At 36.6% G+C, this 19,500-nt stretch overlaps 1 protein-coding gene across 1 annotated transcript in view; it reads left to right on the top strand.

Moving 5' to 3' along the window:
- Positions 1 to 19,500, top strand: part of WDR70 (WD repeat domain 70) — a 328,253-nt gene that overhangs the window by 248,693 nt on the left and 60,060 nt on the right. The window contains exon 11 of the mRNA XM_027863563.1: positions 15,402 to 15,501. Within this exon, the coding sequence (XP_027719364.1) occupies positions 15,402 to 15,501 (100 nt within the window). The remainder of the gene's footprint in view (positions 1 to 15,401; positions 15,502 to 19,500) is intronic.

The following is a 19,500-nucleotide window of genomic DNA, read 5'->3' as shown; positions in this document are numbered from 1 at the left end:
TTATTCTTAGATATACAAAGTTACATTTTGACTCTGTAAGAATAGCCAGGTTCTTTTAGTTTCCTACTTCCATCCACACATTAAATTTCAAACTGGATTAGACTTTTAACCATTTGTTGCCATTAACAGAATTGGTCTATGTCAATTTTGCATCTAGAGATGATATCATTTACTACATTCCACCCACAGAATTGGTCAATGAAGATGAATATAATAATACACTTGAAATATTTATGTGAAAGGTCCCAACCTTCTCAAAGCATCTGTTGCACAGGCACAAAAAGCAAAGAAACTGTTTCAATTTGGGGGGGGAGGAGGTGGGAGAGGGTGGGGATGGAACACAAGGGTTGCCACAACAGTCAGCAAACACAAACCACCAAAAATCTCCATGAAGAATAAACTTGTACTTCTGGAAAAATACAAAATAAGTCATTGTAGATGCTTTGCACCCGGACTCATGTCCTGGGAATTCACCTCACTTATCCTAGGAGATTGCTACTCACTGCTTAGATTTATGAGGTTCTTCCAGCCGTTGAAGCAGAGATGGTTTTCTGTTGTTGTTTTATGTTTTCATCCCAATTCTGAAGTTGCTATAACACGTAACTGGTCATTATCCCTTTTCAAAGTTTATTCTTTTGAATGAACATTGATAAGTTTGCGTTTAAGGAAACACAACATAGATCTTCTCCTCCTGCCTCCTTTGGCCCCCTCCTTTCTCTAATCTCCATCATTCTCTCCTCTTCTCCCACTCCCTCCACCTCCTGCTTGGCCCAGCTGCCAATGTTCACAGACAGCTGGGCAGAAAGTGGGAAAATGTACCCAGCTGCCCGGGAAGCTTGGCGGCCAGGCTGAGGGAAGGAAGCAGCGGCTCTCTTTGAAGACTGGCTGCCAGTCTTTCTTGGGCAGCTGAACTTCAAAGCCAAACCGCCAAGTGTTTCTTCCAGCCTGGGCAGGTCATTCAGCAGCAGTGCATTTCCGGTATAATTGGGTTACTTTCAATTTAACCTTTAATTAAAAAGCTGAATTAGAGGTTGCTAAAGTTAAATTTCATATGCACATATGAGCCACAAAATTCGCACCCCTTCTTCCCCAAGCTTCTTTGTTAACTTGGCTTAAAAATCCACCTTGTAATATGACATTATATAAATGACACCAAAGGACTGAAATAAATGCCAATTGCGATTTCTTTGCTGCCAGTTCATTATCTGTGTTTTTTAGTGAACAGGGTTTGAATTGCTTAGAATCTTTTAGTCTGATAATCCTGGGATGAAGGAGGAGCAGCCTACAACCTAGGAAATGAACGAACAGTATCAGATTATGCCACGGACTGTGATGGGTGATGGTGGAGTCACTCATGTCTAGGCTTTGGCTCATGATCCATAGTGTATCCATATTCTTGAGCTCCTTGCCATGTGAACACCGTTTGAGCTTTCTTTTTTATTGGGCCTCACAGTATATCGGCTTATATTTCCCCTGGAAATTGATAGGAGTGGGGTATCCCATTGAGCTGGAGATATGGGGTAGTATGCCTGGCCTGCTACAATTTGGACATGGGACCAAGGACCAATTGTAAGAGTTAGAGGAGTCACTTGTTTTTGTACCATCTCTGACTTACTAAGTGTTGATAAAATGAGGACGGGCATATTTGTGGGTTTTGGTGACATTGTTGAAAAGTTGTTGGTATCTGCTTCATATAGCATGTTTACTTTGAAAAATTTAAAAATCAATTTATGCTGTTAAACCATAGTACCATCACTATCACCACCTTAGGGTGGTGCCATCTAAATTTCCTTTTATAGTTTGATAACACTTGAAAACTTTATTTTCATTAAACAGTTTAAAAAAAATGGTGGTAGCTCCTCAAAAAGTTGTCAAATGGGGATTGTAGCATGGTTTTCAAAAAAAATGCAACACTTTAAGATAATTGTATAATTTACATATTTGAGTGATTTTTAGATACAGTTAAGATACTTTTTCCCCATGTGTATGTTGCTTTAGAAGTTTTTTTTTTAAAGTGGAATTTTCTGTAGTCTGTAGGCCTTTCTCAATGCAAGATTTTCTCAATGCATTTCTTTTCCTGATACACTTAAGTTTGAAATAGGAGAGGAGACAGCATGGTATTTTGGAAAGCACATTAGATTTGACATTGAAAATCCTGGTTTAAATTCCAATTCTGCCACTTACGACCATCTCAGATTTGACAAATCACTTTGTGTCTCTGGGCCTCCATTTCCTCATCTTCAGAAGGAGGGGGTTGGACTAGATGATCATTAAGGTCCTTTTCTCCTTTACTACTATCCTCAGGTAGGAAGAGTGGTCCAGTGGCTAGAGCTGGGCCTGGAGAGAGGAAGACTTGAGTTCACCTTGCCTCAGACATTTTAAAACGTATGAACCTGGACAAGTCACTAAACTTTTCTCAGGCTTAGTTTCCTCATCTCTTAAATGTAGGTTATAATACCTACCTTACAGAGTTACTGTGAGGATTGAATGAAGTAATATATGTAAAAGACTTTGCAAACTTGGGAGTGTTATATAAATGCTAGCTGTTAATGTTATTTAAATTTTTCTACTTTCTTTAAAATTTATGGTACAGGAACAATAAAATATGCCAGGAATAAAGGTATTTTAAACAGAAACAGTTACAAAAATTACACCATCTTAAAATGATCTTTTATAATGCTTCCATATTGATGTATTTGAGCCTCATTTCAGTGGAAGGTGGGCAGAGTATCTTCATGAATTTCCAAAACCAGGAGCCGTTCACAGATCGTTCCCACACTGCTTCCCATTTTCTGAAGCATAAACTCAGGAAATGCTATTACACCAACTGAGCTCTGCTAATGGTTTTTATGAAGAGAGATTAATTTGAAGGAAACTAGTACCCAAGCCATAAAGAGTTTTATAGACTAAAGTAAACACCTTGAATTGCTGTTGTGAGCAAAGGGAGAGCTAGGGCAGATTCCAAAGCCGTGGTGTCAGGTTCTCCCTGTGATTCTCGCTTTTAAGACAGCAGCTGAACTAAGTGCAGCCTGTACTTGCAGGTGGCCTTCAAGTGCACCAGCTAGAGTAATGCACCAGCTAAAGTGCACTGTAGGAGCTCAGGTGAGAGATCACCATAGTTATAGTTCATATCTAACTGAAGGATTGATTGTTTTTACTAAACATAGAGAAAAGACTCTAAAATGCTGGTAAGCCTCAAAAGCATTACAGCCGCAGACCTAGAAAAATCCCAGGCTGCAGAACCTCACTCACACAAATCTTTACCTTTGTGTGAGATATCTGAAACTATCCCAATTGCATGCTTGCTGCTCTGCAGCTTTCTCTTCCTCCAGCTGAACTTGTATCAGTTCATTATCATCTCTGCCCCAGATCTGGCTAAGTACAGGGAAGATATATCAGAATTGGATAAAGCCTGTATAAATCTGACATAGTTTATGACCAGGCATAGTCCTTTTAGACAAGTAAAATAATGGGATTATTCGTATTCCTATGGGAAAAAATTATCTCCCGAATGATGTCTGTTCCATTATTTAGAAACATAGAAATGGTTCTAGAAGTATACACTAAGCTGAGTTAGAAGGTAGTATTGCTTCGTTACTTGAGTGTGCTCTTAACCCTTCACCAATCTGATTTTTTCTTTATTCTTCATCCCCCACAAAAACTTGTGTGGTCAAGCTTGCTCCTAAATAAGAGATAAGAAAATACTTCTCCTTCCATTCCTGGTAAGGGTGGGAGACTATGGGTGTGGAGCAGTGCAGACTCAGTTGATGCGTTTGGTTACTTTTCCTGAACTACTTATTTTCTTTTTTCTTTTTCTTTTTTTCTTTTTGTTACAAGGTTGGCCTACTGGGTAGGGAAGAGGAAGGATATTTTGAGAAATGAAGGTGATGTAAAAACAAAAAAACATCAATGAAAAGTAAAAAGTAAAATATTTAACTGTTGTGTTTATTCATTTATACTCATTTGGGGATGAATTTGTTAAAAAAAAGTTTTATTAATATATCCTGTTTTGACATTACAAACATTTACTGATTGCCCCCACTCTGTGGGCGATCTCTTAGATAAAGTGATTTTGTAATTAAAAGATCGTTAAGACTTCTAGTTCTCTACTAGTGTATTACTTGACAGAAGGGGCCATGTCTTCTCCTCAGGACAATGTTTTGTGCATGTTGGGTGTTTAGTAAATGTTAACTGGTCATACTATTTGAACATATATGTGGAGCTTAATAAAGAACTCTTTCTCTCCTTCCACAACGCGAAAGTCACATTGTTGAGGGTTTGAAGGAAAGGGGACATAGACTTCTTAGCAAGTCTTATGTCAGCGATGCTTTTTCTTCCACCTCTTTGAGCTATTCTCCCTTTAATTTAAAAAGGAAAAAAAAGTTATAAAACATAAATGACAGAAAGGAAAAAAAAACAACTTGGCTGAGACATAACTATTTTTTTAAAAGCATTAGAAACTTGGAAAACTGTCAGCTTACTATGAAACATATTGTTTCCTTGAAACTTGGTCAAAAGTTCAGAAGTTTCATTTGTTATATTTATTATTAAGTGAGTTCTTCTTGAAGGTACCCAATGTCTGTGATGTATAACATATGATACTTTACATCAAGCTCCAAAGAGGTGTTCCTGGGATTCAGATGATGTGTATGGGAAAGGAATTGCTTGATGGAACATGACTGTTTTACTTTAAAGAAAGGATTAGGAATGTGGAAAAATTCACCTAGGGCTCATAAGGAAAATCAGTTTAAATGTAATGCCTTGTGTTTCCTCTGAGGGCTAGTCTTTCTCCAGCTCTCTCTTCCCATCTACTCGAACCATTATATCTTACTTAGTATCAAAACAGAGGAAATGATTGTTGCTGGTTGAAAATATACCACAGCCTCCTGAGGAAAGTGTTCTATTTGAAACCAACAATTGCAAATAGAGTGAGATGAAAAAAGAGCTGGTGTTGAAAAGTATTCTTGTTCTCCAAAGCAGGTGCCAAAAAAAGTGAGATAGTGAAATCTAATTTAATTTGGTTAAGTAAAAAAAGATTATTTGGTCTGCGTTTGTGATAAGTTGTCCAATGCCATTAAATACAAGTCCAGCCCTTAGTAGAATATTGTGTTACTGGATTTTTGATATTTCTAGAAAAGATGAAACTACCATCTTGGAATTGTTAAGCACTTGTCTTCTGAAAGGGCAAAAAATTTTTACATGCATCCCTCTTAGGTAGGAGAAAAAGGGAAATAGGAATCAGATTAGTTCTGTGCTTATGTTCTATTATATGTTTACATTTAAAAAAAACAAAACAAAACCCTGTTAGAGTAACTGAAACTATGTAAGAGAATCAATTGAATCAGAGACTTTTTATTTTCATTTACTGGGCTGGAAATGATTTCCACATAGAAAGAAACATATATTGTTAACGTATACTGAAAGAAGGATTAATATTACATTGAAATATCAGTTATTTGTGAATCAATAGCCCTATTTATAAATTAATCTGACTTTTGCTTCCTTCTCTTGCTTTTTATATTTTGGTAGATTCTTTCGCCGTCAGCACTTATCTAGAAAGAATATAGGCAGGAAAATGAGACTAAATTCAGGTCCAGCTACCTCCATTTACCAAAGGAGATAATATTGTTATTTCAAGTCATATCCTTTTCCCTTCTCCCTTTTTCTTCCCTTCTCTCTTCTCATTCCCATCTTCCTTCCTCTTCCCTTCTCTCTCCCTCTCCTTCTCTCCCCTTTTCTCTCTCCCTTATATGTCAGAAATTAATAGGGAGGGGCCAGAAATATTTATTTAGTGGCTCTTAGTAACCCTCTGAACTTGTTTACATCCTAAAATAGCTGACAAATGATTTCTTGAGAGGGACAGTTGAAGCAATTTAGATTATTTTTATTTAATTTGTATATATTTTTTGTTGTCTTGTTGACTTGATAATATTGAAGTTGAGTTAGGAGACAAGTTCCTTCTATATATAAGCATAATACTGAGAGTAAAGCATTGCTCTGAGTGGATAGATAATCTGATCTCTTTAATTTACCTAGAGAAAAAATAATAATTTGTCATAAGATAATCTCAAATGTGCCCTAGTCAACTCTTTGAGATTATAAATTGCACAGTTAGAGGGAGTTTCTGAATCACAGATCTAATTAAAAAAACAAATAAACAAAAAAGGGGTAGAGGAGCATTGATACTTCCAAATTCCCTACATCATGCCAGTATTTTTCAGTCTGTCTGAACTGCTTAATAATTTTTTTTGTTGAGACTGATTGATTTTAAAAATGAATGAAATTTAGTAAAACCTGAAAGTGCTATCTATGGTAATGGTTTATGTAAGATAGAAATAAGTCCTTGGAACACTTTAGATTTACTCTTGCCACTATGATAAGATGTATATAAAGTTGGGGATTGTTTCCATGTTTCTAGACCATATTTAGAACCTTTGCCAAAGTGGGCTCTTTAAAATCTTCTCAAATTTAATTTTGAATTCATGTCAGTTTGCTACTTTATAAGGATACTGTGTTCTCTTGAGTCATAAAGCAATATGTATTTTTTTTTTTCAGAGTGGGAATAAAAGCCAGGAGATATGCTTTGTAGAATGTACTTTTTTTGTGACTAATTGAGACTAATACTTTTTGATGGAATTATCTTTTAAAAGTAATTCATAGTTAATTCTGGACATTTTGTAGACACGTGGTTGACATTTCATACGTTTGACATTAAATTGTTGCTCTTACTATTTTGCTGTGCATGTATTCATATAGCTTTATGAAAGGTATATTTTCTAGCTTTTATGAATAATATTTACCTATTAACTATAACATAGTAACTCCACCTTTATACATTATATTAACTGCTGATTTTTGAATTCTTTAATTTTCATTCAGAAAATGATGTTTAGATATTAATTTAAAAAAACTATTCTTTAAAAATAGGTATGGTTAAATTTGGATAAAAGTGTTATATACATATTATAAAATAAATTGCTTTAGCTGTTTTCAGTCTCTGTCAAAGTTTTTATATAGTAGTTTAACAGTCTTAATTTGATGAGGGTGCAAGACCAAATGACAAATTTTTCTTTCTGGTGTTGACAGCAAGATTATATTACTCTGTAGAACAATATATTCATTAGACTCTGCCAGTTGCTCTAGTAAATGAGAGGAAGGAAAATAAACTCACATTTTACTTTTCAGTAGACTCATAAAAACATCTAAACTTCGTTAGCTTGAACTAAATTTGTAACCTATATTTTAATTCTCTTTTTTCCTAAAAGCATACAAAACAACATCCCCTAAAGTTTAATTTTCCACTTTGTCTTTGAATCTTTCAGGATTGTTAAAGCAAAACAGACACCTGGGGAAATGAAAAACTTCAGAGTCTCTGCTCTAGAGGAATAATAAGACAATTGTTATATTTTTGTCTCCCTGACCTCTCTCACTGAGATTTTGGATAAAGGCACAGAACTATTTGCTTTCTTCATTCCTCTCTTTGTAAAAAGATGAAAGTCACAATTATAACCTGCCTGTAGAACAGTATATTTAGGGGTTGGGAACTGGGGAGTAAGATTGAATAATGAATGCTAGCTACTTTCCCAGGAGAAAAAAATGATGTTATTATTACTATTACTATTTGAATATTATTACTGAAATGTTACTAAATGGAATATTACTGAAAAATAGCCAAAATATAGGAAGATAAAACCATTTTTTTAAAAGAAATACATTGAACTCAGAAGAGTCCAGGATTAATGAACTGAATAGGCATTTTAAAAATTAGAAAACCAACAAATAAACAAACCTAAAACAAGCACAAAAGAGAAGAGAATAAAAATTAGAGGAGAAATAGATTAACTGGAAACCAAATAAAAACCATAGAAATGATAAAACTAAAATCTAATTATTTGAAAAGACTAGTAAAATTGATAAAACTTTAGCCAATGTAATTTAAAAAGAGGGCACAAAATCCAGACAACAAAATAGATGAAATTACAACAAAATCAGAATAAATAAAAAGAATTTAGCAGAGCATACTATGCACAGCTATGTGCTAGCAAAATGGAGAACATAAGAATGCCTCCAAAAATATAAAATATCCAAACAAGACCAAATAGACATCTTAATCCAATTTTAGAAAAGAAAATAGAACTGGCTATAAAGGAACTGTAAAAGGTGGGGAGAGGGAAACTCTCCTAGTCATGCACAGGAGAATTCTCTCAAACTTTTGAAGAATAATTATTACCAGTTTTACAGAAAATACTCTCATAAATTGAAGGGGAAAAAAAAGTACCCTACTAGATTCCTTTTATGAAACTAATACAGTTCTGCTACCTAAACCCAAGACAAGAACAGCACAGACCTATAGACCAATATAATTAATGAAATATTGTCAAACAGACTACAGTGATTTCTACAAGAAATAATTTATTGTAGCCAAGTTTGAGTTATACCATGCATGCAAGAATGGTTCAACATTAAATAAACAATGTAATTATATTAAAAACAGAAACATTCAAAACCACATGATCATCTCAGATGTCGAAAAAGTCTGAGTACAACATATTTTTGCTAAAGCCTTTACAAAGTATAGACATAAAGACCTATTTTATTATCATTAAAAATAATTGTCATCTGAAACCAAAAGCATGCATCATATGCAAAGGAAATAAGCTAGAAGTTGTCCCAGTAAATACAGGAATAAAACAATGATGTCCTCTCTCACCACCATTATTTGATATAGTTCAAAAAATGTTAGCAACAGCAATAAGACAAGAGAAAGAAATAAAAGGCAGGTAAAGAAGAGGTGGAGCAGGGTCAGCTAGGTGGCACAGTGGAGCACCAGCTCTAGAGTCAGGAGGACCTGAGTTCAAATCCGGCCTCAGACAATTGATACTTACTAACTGTATGACCCTGGGCAAGTCACTTAACCTCATTGCCTAGCAAAAAACAAAACAAAAAAGAAGAGATGGAGCTATCTCTGTTTGCTGACTATATGATGGTTTTTATTTTGGGGTTTATTTCAGGAAGTGACAGGGTTCTTTCTATTTCTACTTTACCTTCTGATTCTAAGAGATCTGGTTAGTTTTCTTTTAAGAGTTCTTGAACTATGACGTGTAAGCCCTTCTTTGATCATGATATTCAGGTAGTCTAATGATTCTTAATTTTTTTTCTTCCTTGATCCGCTTTCCAGGTTGGTCATTTTTGCTATGAAATACCTTCTATTTTCTTCTATTTTTTTTTTTTGGTGTTTGTTTTTTAATATTTCTTGCTGTCATATGGAGTCATGTGCTTCTATTTGATCCATTCTGATTTTCAGGAATTTTGTTGCTTGGGCAAAGTTTTATACCTCTTGCACTAATCTGTTAATTCCCTTTCCAGTTCTTTCTTCTATAGCTCTTACTTCTTTTCTAGTCTTTTCCTACAGCCCTCTCATTTCATTTGGGGGGAAAAAAAAAGACAAGGCATTCACTCCTCCTCTCCCCCTTCTACCTTCCTCTTCTCTGCTTCATCTTTTTCAGGAATTCTAATTGAATTTATGCCCAAGCTGTGTTTTTCTTTTAAGCTTTGCTAGTAGATGTTTTGGAGCCATTCTCTTCTGGGTGTGCATCTTGAGCTGCCTTATCACCAGTTATATAATTGGAGTCTTCTTTTGTTTCCTCCTTTTTCTAGCCCACTTCCTGTCTTTGGACTTAATGTTGGCCCTGGGCTCTGTCTACTTCTGTAGGGAAAGATTGGGTTGGTCCTGTTGCTTCTTTTTTTGATATATTGAGTGTTGTGTTATTAATAGCAGGGTCTCAGGGACAGCTCAGGCTCTGGTCCTATAAACTTTCAGTTCTTCCAGAGTAGTCTGATGATTTTTGCTCCCTGATCTCAGCTATGCAAGTTCCTAACCTGAGTTTGAGTCTGAGCAACAGTAGACTGTTACTGGACTCAGCCATTGTCAGCCTGCTGGGAAGCTCTGCTTGCTTAGAGTGATAGAACTGCAGGCTTTCCTTTTGTCTGGGATTTCTACCCTGGTTATTCCTAGGGTCTGAGCCACACTACTGCTGCTTGCTTCTGAACTTACTTCTTTCTACCACCTACGGCCTGAGATCTCTGGGGGTGGGGGTAGGGTAGAGGACAGGCACAGGTCTGTTTATCAGAAGGTCCTAGATCTGTGACCCACAGTTGGGTAGTAGGCAACAGAGCTGCCAGTTCCTCCCTGCCTGGGAAATGAGTCTGTGATGCATTCTTTCCTGGTTCACAGTCTCTCCTTAAGTGGTGATGTGTTCGTGTCTGCACATTGTGTTTTGAACTGAACTCATCTCTGGTATCCCCAGACCTCTCTGTCTCTCTCCTTATGTTGACTTGGCCTGGGAAAATGACTTTTTTTGTGACTTTTTCTTGAATTTTCCCAGCAACATTCAGTCTGGTACATTTTCTAGATCTGTTTGGAGGAGTTAGGGTGAGGATGGGGCTCCTTGCTACACTGCTTCCTGCTACTTTTCCATCTTGACCATGCTCCAGTACCAATCATTTTGGAAAGTAGCTTGGAATTACACAAATAAAATGACCAAAGTGTCCTTACCCTTTCATTGAGAGATTCCACTATTAGGCTTATAGCCCAAAGAGGCCGTTGATCAGAAGAAAGCTGCCCCCGTGTATGAAAATTATTAATAGCAGCACTTTTTGTAACAGCAGAGAATTGGAAACAAAGTAGAAGCCTATAGATTGGGGAATGGCTTAACCAATAGTGATATGTGAATGTAATGGAATATTACTACATTCTAAAAACTTGGACTCATGAGGAGTGAAAAGAATCATGGAAAGTAAACAGAACCAAGAAATCAGTTTACACAATGACTACAGCAATGTAAGCAGAAAGAATAACCATACAGACAAAATTGAAAGTTAATGTTGAAAAATTACAAAGAACAAGCATGGCTCAGAAGAAGAGATATGAAAAGATATCTCTACCTCATTCATTTCTCAAGGTGGTAGGTACACAAGTATTGTACGTTACAAATATTTTTAGACTTTTTCAATGTATTGATCAATTATGCTGGGTTTTTTTCCCCTTTTTCTTTTTTTGGTCTTAAAATTTCTATTTGTTTTATGAAATGGCTTTCTGGGAGGAGGAGGGATGCTTGAGAAATTTATGGTAATATAAAAATAGAAAAGACATAAATTAAAAACGTATTTAAATAAATAAGTACATTAACTCTACTATACTTCTGATAGGTTACTCAGTATACTAGAAAGGATAATTATTCCCTATACTCTAAAAGCCTCTATGTGCTTCATAATTTTAAAAGCACTTTTTGTTTAAGTGAAATAGATATTATTTTTAGGTGTTTGGCTGTTTGTTGGGAATATTTTATAGCCATTAAACAAGTAAAATTAGAAATATAGCAGTAGCAGGTAAGTAAACCTAAACCCAGACCTAGATCTAACGCACATAGAATTGAACTTGGAAAAACCTTGTTGGTAAGTTTGTTTTGCATTTTAGTTCCTTTTTCTTGATTACTTTTATCTAGTTATTTTATTCCTGCTTTTGTCTAGTTATTTTATTCTTTTTCCTTTTTTTTCTCTCTCAGTCAAGTAGATTCCTCCTGCTTCTCTCCTTCTCCAAGTTCTATTTGTTAGATTTTTTTTTTACTTTCATTTTTTATGCCCCTTTCCAGAGAGAATTTCTCCCACCTGTTCTCTTCATTGTCCATCTTCTCTTTCTGTTTACTCTAGACCTTCCTTCTTCTGGCTCACAATCCCTGTACTTACCTAGTCTCTCTATTCTCTACGTTCTTCATAGAGTCAAAATTTTTGAGGTATCCATTCTGAACTTTCCCCTTTAAGCAGTTTCTGCCACTACCTTATAACAGAGTTTGCCCCATAAATTTCCTTTTTCCATTGTGTCGCACCTCCAGAAAAATACTGATTCCTGCAGGTCCTGTTTCCCTCTACCTCATCAACCTCCCCAGCATGTCCCTGTTCATGTAGCTGACCTCTAACCTATAGCCTCCCCCTTGTCACTTTCCTTCCCCATTTGCTTCAACTATATTCTCCCTGGACCCATGCCCCTCCAATCTTCAGGTACCAGTTGCCCTCAGAATTTTCAATTGCATTCTCCCAAGGCAAGGTATGTGATCTTTTTAGACACCAAATTAAAGGACTCGGCACATCATCCCCATCTCCCTTCATAGAATGTCTCTTTTAGCCATAGGAGCATTCATCATGGGAACCTTTTTTCACCATCAAAACAAGGTGCCCCCCCTTCAGTCTCTTCCCATTCCTCCTCACCCACTTTCTTATAGGATTTTCTCTTCCTGAGAGACTACAGGGTTCATCTCCTCAGTAGTAGTCTTCACTTTGAGTTGGGTTCACCATCCACTCCCCTCTGTCTTCCTCTTCCTTTCCGTGAACTCTCCCCTTTTGTAAAGTTGTCCTACAAAAGGCATTGATTCACCTGCAGGTGAGGTGTTGTGATAATGCTCCAGGCCTGCTTCCACACCATTACCTCCACCCAACTTCTGACTTTACTCCTGTCTCCTTACGTATGTTGAGAAAGAAGTCTCTTCTCTCTCTGTTGCTATTTGCTTTCCTCTGCTGCTATATTCATTTATACTCATGCGTTTCTGTTGTCTAGGGTATTCAAGAAACAAATAATCTCTTCAGTTCTAGTTTTTATTTTAGAATGTTTTGAATACCTCTTTATTATTGAATGTCCATCTTTTTTCATTTATAATTTAGATCCTGTTTGCAGGGTAGGTCATCCTGGGTAGCTTCCAGAGCTCCATTGCTTTTCAGAACACATTTCATTCTATACTCTGTTTTCTTGTGGGTACAGAATAGTCTTGTTATTTGAATTTCCTTTTCTTCACATTTGCAAGTCTTTCTCTTGGTTGCTTGCAGAATTTGTTGTTTCTGAATTGGATTATTAAATTTAACCACTCTATGTTTTGGAGTTTGCAGCTTTTATTTATTTCTTATTTGTTGGCAATCTATCATTCTTTCAATTGATAGTTCTGTGTTCAGAACTGACAATTTCTTGTATTATTGTATAATGCTGTTCACATTTTTTGACTTGTCTTGTTCTGAGAGACCTATAATTCTTAATTTGTTTTTCAGCATACTGTCCTCAAGATCAATAAGATCATGTGTTCCTTTTGATATTATTCCCTTTTGCTTTTCTTCTAGATTTTCTTCACTTCTGTGTTTTTGTATCCCCAAACAGTTGTTCTATTTTGCTTCTGTGGTGAGGCTTGCCATCTCAAATTCACATTTTTCTATTCTACCAGTTATTTATTCTGTTTGGGCCTTGCATTCTACTCTCATAATTCTCATTTCTCTTTTAATCCACTCAGAAACAGGTGTTATAGTTATATGTTCTTCTCAAATTCTACAGGGTCTTCTGTCTCACCAAGTATTGGTTCATATCCTTTTGTTTTGCAGTATTTATTCATAAATGCCTGAACTCCTTTACTAAATCTGGAGATCATATTTTCCTCAGCTGTTAATGTTTTATCTGTTGATTTATATGCTTATGCTCAAGGCTTTGAGATTAATTTTTTTCCCTCTTGAGATCTTTGGTAATTTCAGACTTTTTTCACCTTTATTTTCACTATTGCTCTCTTTCTGACTCTCTCCCTTTAATGGTGTTTTCTCAAAGCCTCACAGCCTACTCCCAAACTGGACAATTCATGATTCACTAGCCTAGGTCTTTGCCCAGATTGACTTGTGAGGGGACAGAACTGGAAGCTAAATGCTGGGCTCTTTCCCTCAGACTTACTGGAGTGCCGCATTACCCTCTTTCCCCCTCTTCCCTTTTTCCCGACATCCATGCTCCCATTCCCTCTGTTCCTCAGTTCTGCTCAGCAGTATTGAGCACTTCCACACTGGTGCTTTTGCAGCCCAAGATGATTTCTGTCTTCCGGAGTTTGGATCTCTGAGGCATTGGGAAGAGGGAGTGGGTCAGGGTATTAAATTAAACTCTTATTTCAGGTCCAGACTCATGGCTTGCCCTGTTCCCTCTTTTCTACAGAGATTTTTTTGTAGCACAGAAAGCTGCTGCTGTACTGGCTACCAAAGTCCAAAAAAATTTGCATAGTCTGGAAATGTGATAACACTAGAAAGAAGGTGGGGGTACTGGCGTATGTATCTAGGTTTTTTTGCAAGTTTGTGGATCAGTTTGGCTAGTGGTTAGTGAAGCCTCTCTGCCATTATCATACTGGATGAGTGGGGAGTGGGTACTACACATGCTTAGGGTAGGTATCAGTTCATGGATTTGTTTTCGTTGTTTTGTTTTGACCTTCTTTTGGGTCTTGGGTCTCCTAGACTGTTGAGACAACTGAAGTTGCATTATCTTTAGCATTTAATTTCTGTTTAGGAGAGGTTTGAGAGGATTAGAAAAATATCTAGTTCTCTATCTTGTTCGTAGTTTTGTGAGAATAACCTGGGTAGTTATAGAAAATTTACCTTCTGAATACCAAATCACTATAAAATAAATATGTTCATTTCCTTATTCATAGAAATGTCCTATTCCACCTCCCACTAAAAAAAAGGGGGGGGGGCAATTTATTCCTCACCTCCAGCAACTTTTGTATTCATTCCACTTAAGCTACCTACAAGCATGGCCATACCTTGCCTATCATCACATAGTATTGCTTAGCTTCCAAGATCATGACCTCTGACATTTCCCTCACAACTACAAACCCTTAGCCTTCTGAACTGTTTTCTTTTAAAGAAGAAAGCCAAGTATAGAATAATGAACTTAAGGAAACTAATGTGGCATAGTGGATACAGTGCCAGATTTGGAATCAGGAAAATCTAGGTTTATATTCTCCTTAGATACTTACTGGGTAGCTACGTGAGTCAGGAAGACTCATCTTTCTGAGTTCAAATCCAGCCTCAGACACTTACTAGCAGTGTAACCCTGGGCAAGTCAGTTAACGCTGGATGCCTTAGTTTACCTGCCTGTAAAATTATCTGGAGAAGGAAATGGCAAGCCACTGTAGTAGTTTTAACCAGACAATCCCAAGTGGAGTCAGGAAGAGTAGGATATGACTGAATAATTGAACTAAAACAGCTAGATACTTACTATGTGACCCTGGGCAGATCACTTAGCCTCTATCAGCCTTTTTTCTGTAAAATGGAAATGATAATAGCACCTACTCCATAGGCTTGCTATAGGACCAAATGAGATTATGTAGGTACAACACTTCACAAATCTTTAAGTACATCAGCTGTTGTTACTAGTCATTTTACATATTATTGCCCGTCTGTATCATTTTCCAGTAACTAAAGTAAGACAAAACACTTTTGAGAAACATCTCCACTATTTAAAATACATGAAAATGTTTATTAAAGTGTGTTACATACCTGTCACAGCAATGATCTCATTTGAATTAAAAACCTTAATTTTCTCCCCCCACAAACAGGTTCATACCAAATTCCACTGCAGGCAGGCCCATGATCCTGGCACAGATACATCCTGTGTGACGTTTTCCTATGATGGCACTGTCCTTGCCTCTCGGGGAGGTAAGTGTAAGAGAATTCTTCAGTATGTGTTGTTCAGGGTACCACTTTCAAAACAAAATAAGCATTTTAAGATCAAAAGTTAACATCCTAGAAAAGATCAAAATTATCTGTTTTTTTATATTTAGTATTCACTTTTCATTAAAATAACTAATCACTGTGCTGCCATAGGTTATTTTAAAAAATCAAGGAAAAATATTTTTAGTGTTCTATTGATTTGCCTAAATCTCAATTTTAGTCACTGTTTTTCATCACAGTTCTAAATTCTTCAAGGATCCATTCTAAGGATGAGCTGTATCTCTACTGCTTATTTGCTAATCTTCTAATTATACTTCCATATGTGCTGCAGTACAATTTATTCTCTGCAACACTGTACCATTGTATCATCTTCAACCAATGGGCCCACAAAATAAGGGAAAATGTACATAATTGTAACTTTCTAAGCAGAAGTAGTATAGATCCATTTTTTCCTCTACTGTGTCTTTGACCTGAGAACCATAGTTTATTCAACCACATAGCTCTACTCTGCTTTCCAGGAAATATTTAAGACAATATTTATTACATTCTTCTTCTGTATCTTGAGTCCATCATCTCTGTTAAGAGTGGGATAGAATAATTAATTAATGACCCACTGGAATTATGATCCATGACATTAAGTCTTCCAGAGTTACTTATTTTTGCTATGTTGTTGTTATGTAAATTGTTCTCATTCTCCTCACTTCATTCTGCAGCATTTCATACAAGTCTTCCCAAGTTTCTTGAACCTGTCTTACAATTTGTTCAACCATTCCCCAACTGATGGACACCCCCTCAATTTATAGTTCTTTGCCACTACAAAAAGAGTGATTTTTTATATATGTATATATATACACATATATAAAAATATATACATATATTTATAAATATATACATATTTATAAATGTATACATATATACATATATAAATATATATACATATATTATATATTATGTAAAAAAATATATATATATATACATATATTTGTACCTGTAGGTCCTTTTCTTTTATCTCTTTGGAGTATATATCTAGTAGTGCCTAGCACATAGTAGGCACTTAAATGCTAGCTGACTGAGTAGTGGTAAGTCAGAGAGTATGATATTTAGTTACTTTTGAGGGCCTGGTTCTAATTGCTTTCTAGAATGACTGGATCAATTTGTAACTCCACTAGTAGTAGTACAGTACATTAATGTTCCTGTTTTCTCACAGTCCCTCAAATATTTGTCACTTTTTTTTGTCAACCTGATGTGTGTGAGGTAGAAAGTCAAAGTTTCCACACAAAAAAAAAAAGTCGGAGTTTCAGCTGTCTGTTCTTGAACCATTTATCAATTATGGAATGCTCACTTGGTCATTTAAAGCCTTCCACGGTATGGCTTCCAAATTCCTTTCCAGTTGTATCTCAATTTTTCCCCTTTGTGAGCTCTTTATTCTATTCTCCCGCTTCTCTCTGTTTCATGAGTCAAACTGGCTTGCTAGCATTTCCCTGTGTACACACTTCCATCTTCTCATTTGCCTTTGCACAAATAGTTCCCTCTGTCCGGAGTTCAGTCTGTTCGTCCTTACATCCTCTTTGTAAAATTCCTAGTTTCATTCAGAATTCAGCTCAGGTGTTGTCTTATATGAAGCTTTTCCTGATTCCTCTAGTTATTAGCACTCTCTCCTTATTGACATCACTTTGTATTTAGTTGCCTGTATACATGTACTAGAATGTTACCTCATCAAGGGTAGTGACTGGTTTTTGTTTTTTTGTTTTTAGTTTTGTCAGTGTACTGGTTGTTCCACAGTCCTTTCAACATTTGTCATTTGAATTCCTGATTAATCTTTTTTGTTTTTTTCTTTGCTTCCCAGGCCTAATGTCATTTTTCCTTGGCAGAGGAGGTAGAAATGAAAAGAGTTAAATCACTCTGCCTTCTCTTTCTAGTCCATTATTACCCAACTATCCACACCAAGCAGCAGTCACATCTGATCTGATTTTCCTTGACTTACCTCCACCCCTGGAGTTATCTATACCGGTTAAACCACAGGTTCTGTCCTTGTGTCTCTCAGGTATAAGGCAGCTTTGCTTAAATTTGAGCTGTCATTCTGTCCAGGGTCTAGTCAGTAGCCTGACAGAGGCAATGTCTCCTCTAGAGCTCTTTCTGTTATTGTAAACCTCTTTTAGTATCTTCCCATCTCCTCTTTTCTTTTCTCTCTTCTTTGAATATTCTTTAGAGGGTCTGACCATTTTGTCTGTATATTCATTCTAGTAAGATTGTCTTCTCTTGTGTTTAGTAATACAGAGATAATACTCCAAAATTCTGTTTTAGTCCAATCTCTTTCCTTCATTCTATACCCATATCTTTCACTCTATGTTAAAGATGCTTAGAGATAGCGCACTGGTTAGAGCACTGAGTCTAGAGTCAAAAAGACCTTATTTCAAATCCAGCCTCAGTCATGTACTAGCTTTGTAATCCTGGGCAAGACTGCCTGCCTCATTTTCCTTAACTGTAAAATGAGGACAATATTAAACCTCACAATGTTGTTGTGAGGATCAAATGAGATAATATTTGCAAAGCACTTAGCAAAGTGCCTGGCACATAATAGGGGCTATATAAATGCTTATTTCTTCTCTCTCTCCTGCCTCCCCAACCCCCCATCAACTTTTTGTCTTGCTGTCACCAGCAATTCAGGAAGGCAAAGCCAGAAATCTGAAGCTTTTTACTTTTTTGCTTTTGGCAATGACTTTTCTCCCTTCAATCTACTGAAGTCTTTGATCAGTATTTCATCCTTTTTTTATCCATCACTGCCACATATATTTCATTGTTTCTCTGTCCCCTACTTCTAATGATTTTTTCAGACTTCTTCTTCTTTTTTTTCTTTTAACATTTGTGCTTTGACCACTGTAAACTTTGGAGACATCCTGTCTGCATCCTCTTTCTTTAGAACAGTCTGGAGTGATCTAATTGATCACATAACCAAGCTCCTCAAAACCTTTCATTGATTAACAGTTGAATTTTAGATCAAGTACAGATTCCTGTCTTTGGACTTTGAATCACTCAATGATTTTATTTCCACCCATCTTCTACCCCTCTGTGTTCCTCATACTCTTGAATCATTAGATTTGGAGTTAGAAGAGATCAGAGATGAATTAGTCCAAGTCCCTTGTTTTACAGATGACTAAAACTATGATCTAGAAAAGTGAAGTGATTGGTCACTGAACTGGTAGAAAGTCACTGAACTGAGACTGTAATGTACATTTTGTAAAGCCAGAGCTAGTCCTGTTTTCATAATAACATGTTGCCCTTGGGACTTCTGGGCAAGTTGGCCTGCTGAATGGGAGGCAGGCTGCCCAGTTCTTATGCACCTACTCTAGCAAAACCCTTAATTTTGCACCAGACTGAATAATGATTAAGAAATCCAGTGAGAAACTATAGTAAAAGTGACTTATTCTGCTACATAAAAAGTCAGTTAGGAGGCCAAAAGCGATAAACCCTTTCCAGAAAAGTTAATGCCAGCTTGACCAGAGATAGGGCATTTGTAGCCTGTTAAACTCTGTGTCTGGAGGCAGCACAAACAAAACACTGCAGAAAAAGTCAGAGGATTATCAGAACACTCTATGCTAGGCTTCCTGGCAGCCTGGGGAAGGAAGCAGCAGTGTGAAAAGCCTAGTGCATACCCATTTAGAGCCACAATGCTCATATCGCAGTGCTCAGAATAGGCAAGCCCAGGCTTCGGGGATCTAAGGCCCTAAGTGTCTGAGAGGGCTCTGAAGATCTAGCACTATGAACCTTAAGATTCAGTTGGCAACTAACTCTGTCAGGTAAAGGTCAGCAAAAGAACCCAGGGAGCCCAGTGAGAAATCTAGTAGGGCTGGCTACCATAGCGCAAAAGCTGGTTCAGTTGTTTTTCAGTCATGTCCAGCTCCTCATGACCTCATTTGGGGTTTTCTTGGCAAGGGTACTAGAATGGTTTGCCATTTCCTTCTCAATTTACAATGAGGAAACTGA

This window comes from Vombatus ursinus, unplaced genomic scaffold (assembly GCF_900497805.2).
Source record: "Vombatus ursinus unplaced genomic scaffold, bare-nosed wombat genome assembly UNPS02014772.1, whole genome shotgun sequence".
Lineage (NCBI taxonomy): Eukaryota > Metazoa > Chordata > Mammalia > Diprotodontia > Vombatidae > Vombatus > Vombatus ursinus.
This window is presented reverse-complemented; position numbering and strand designations above follow the sequence as displayed.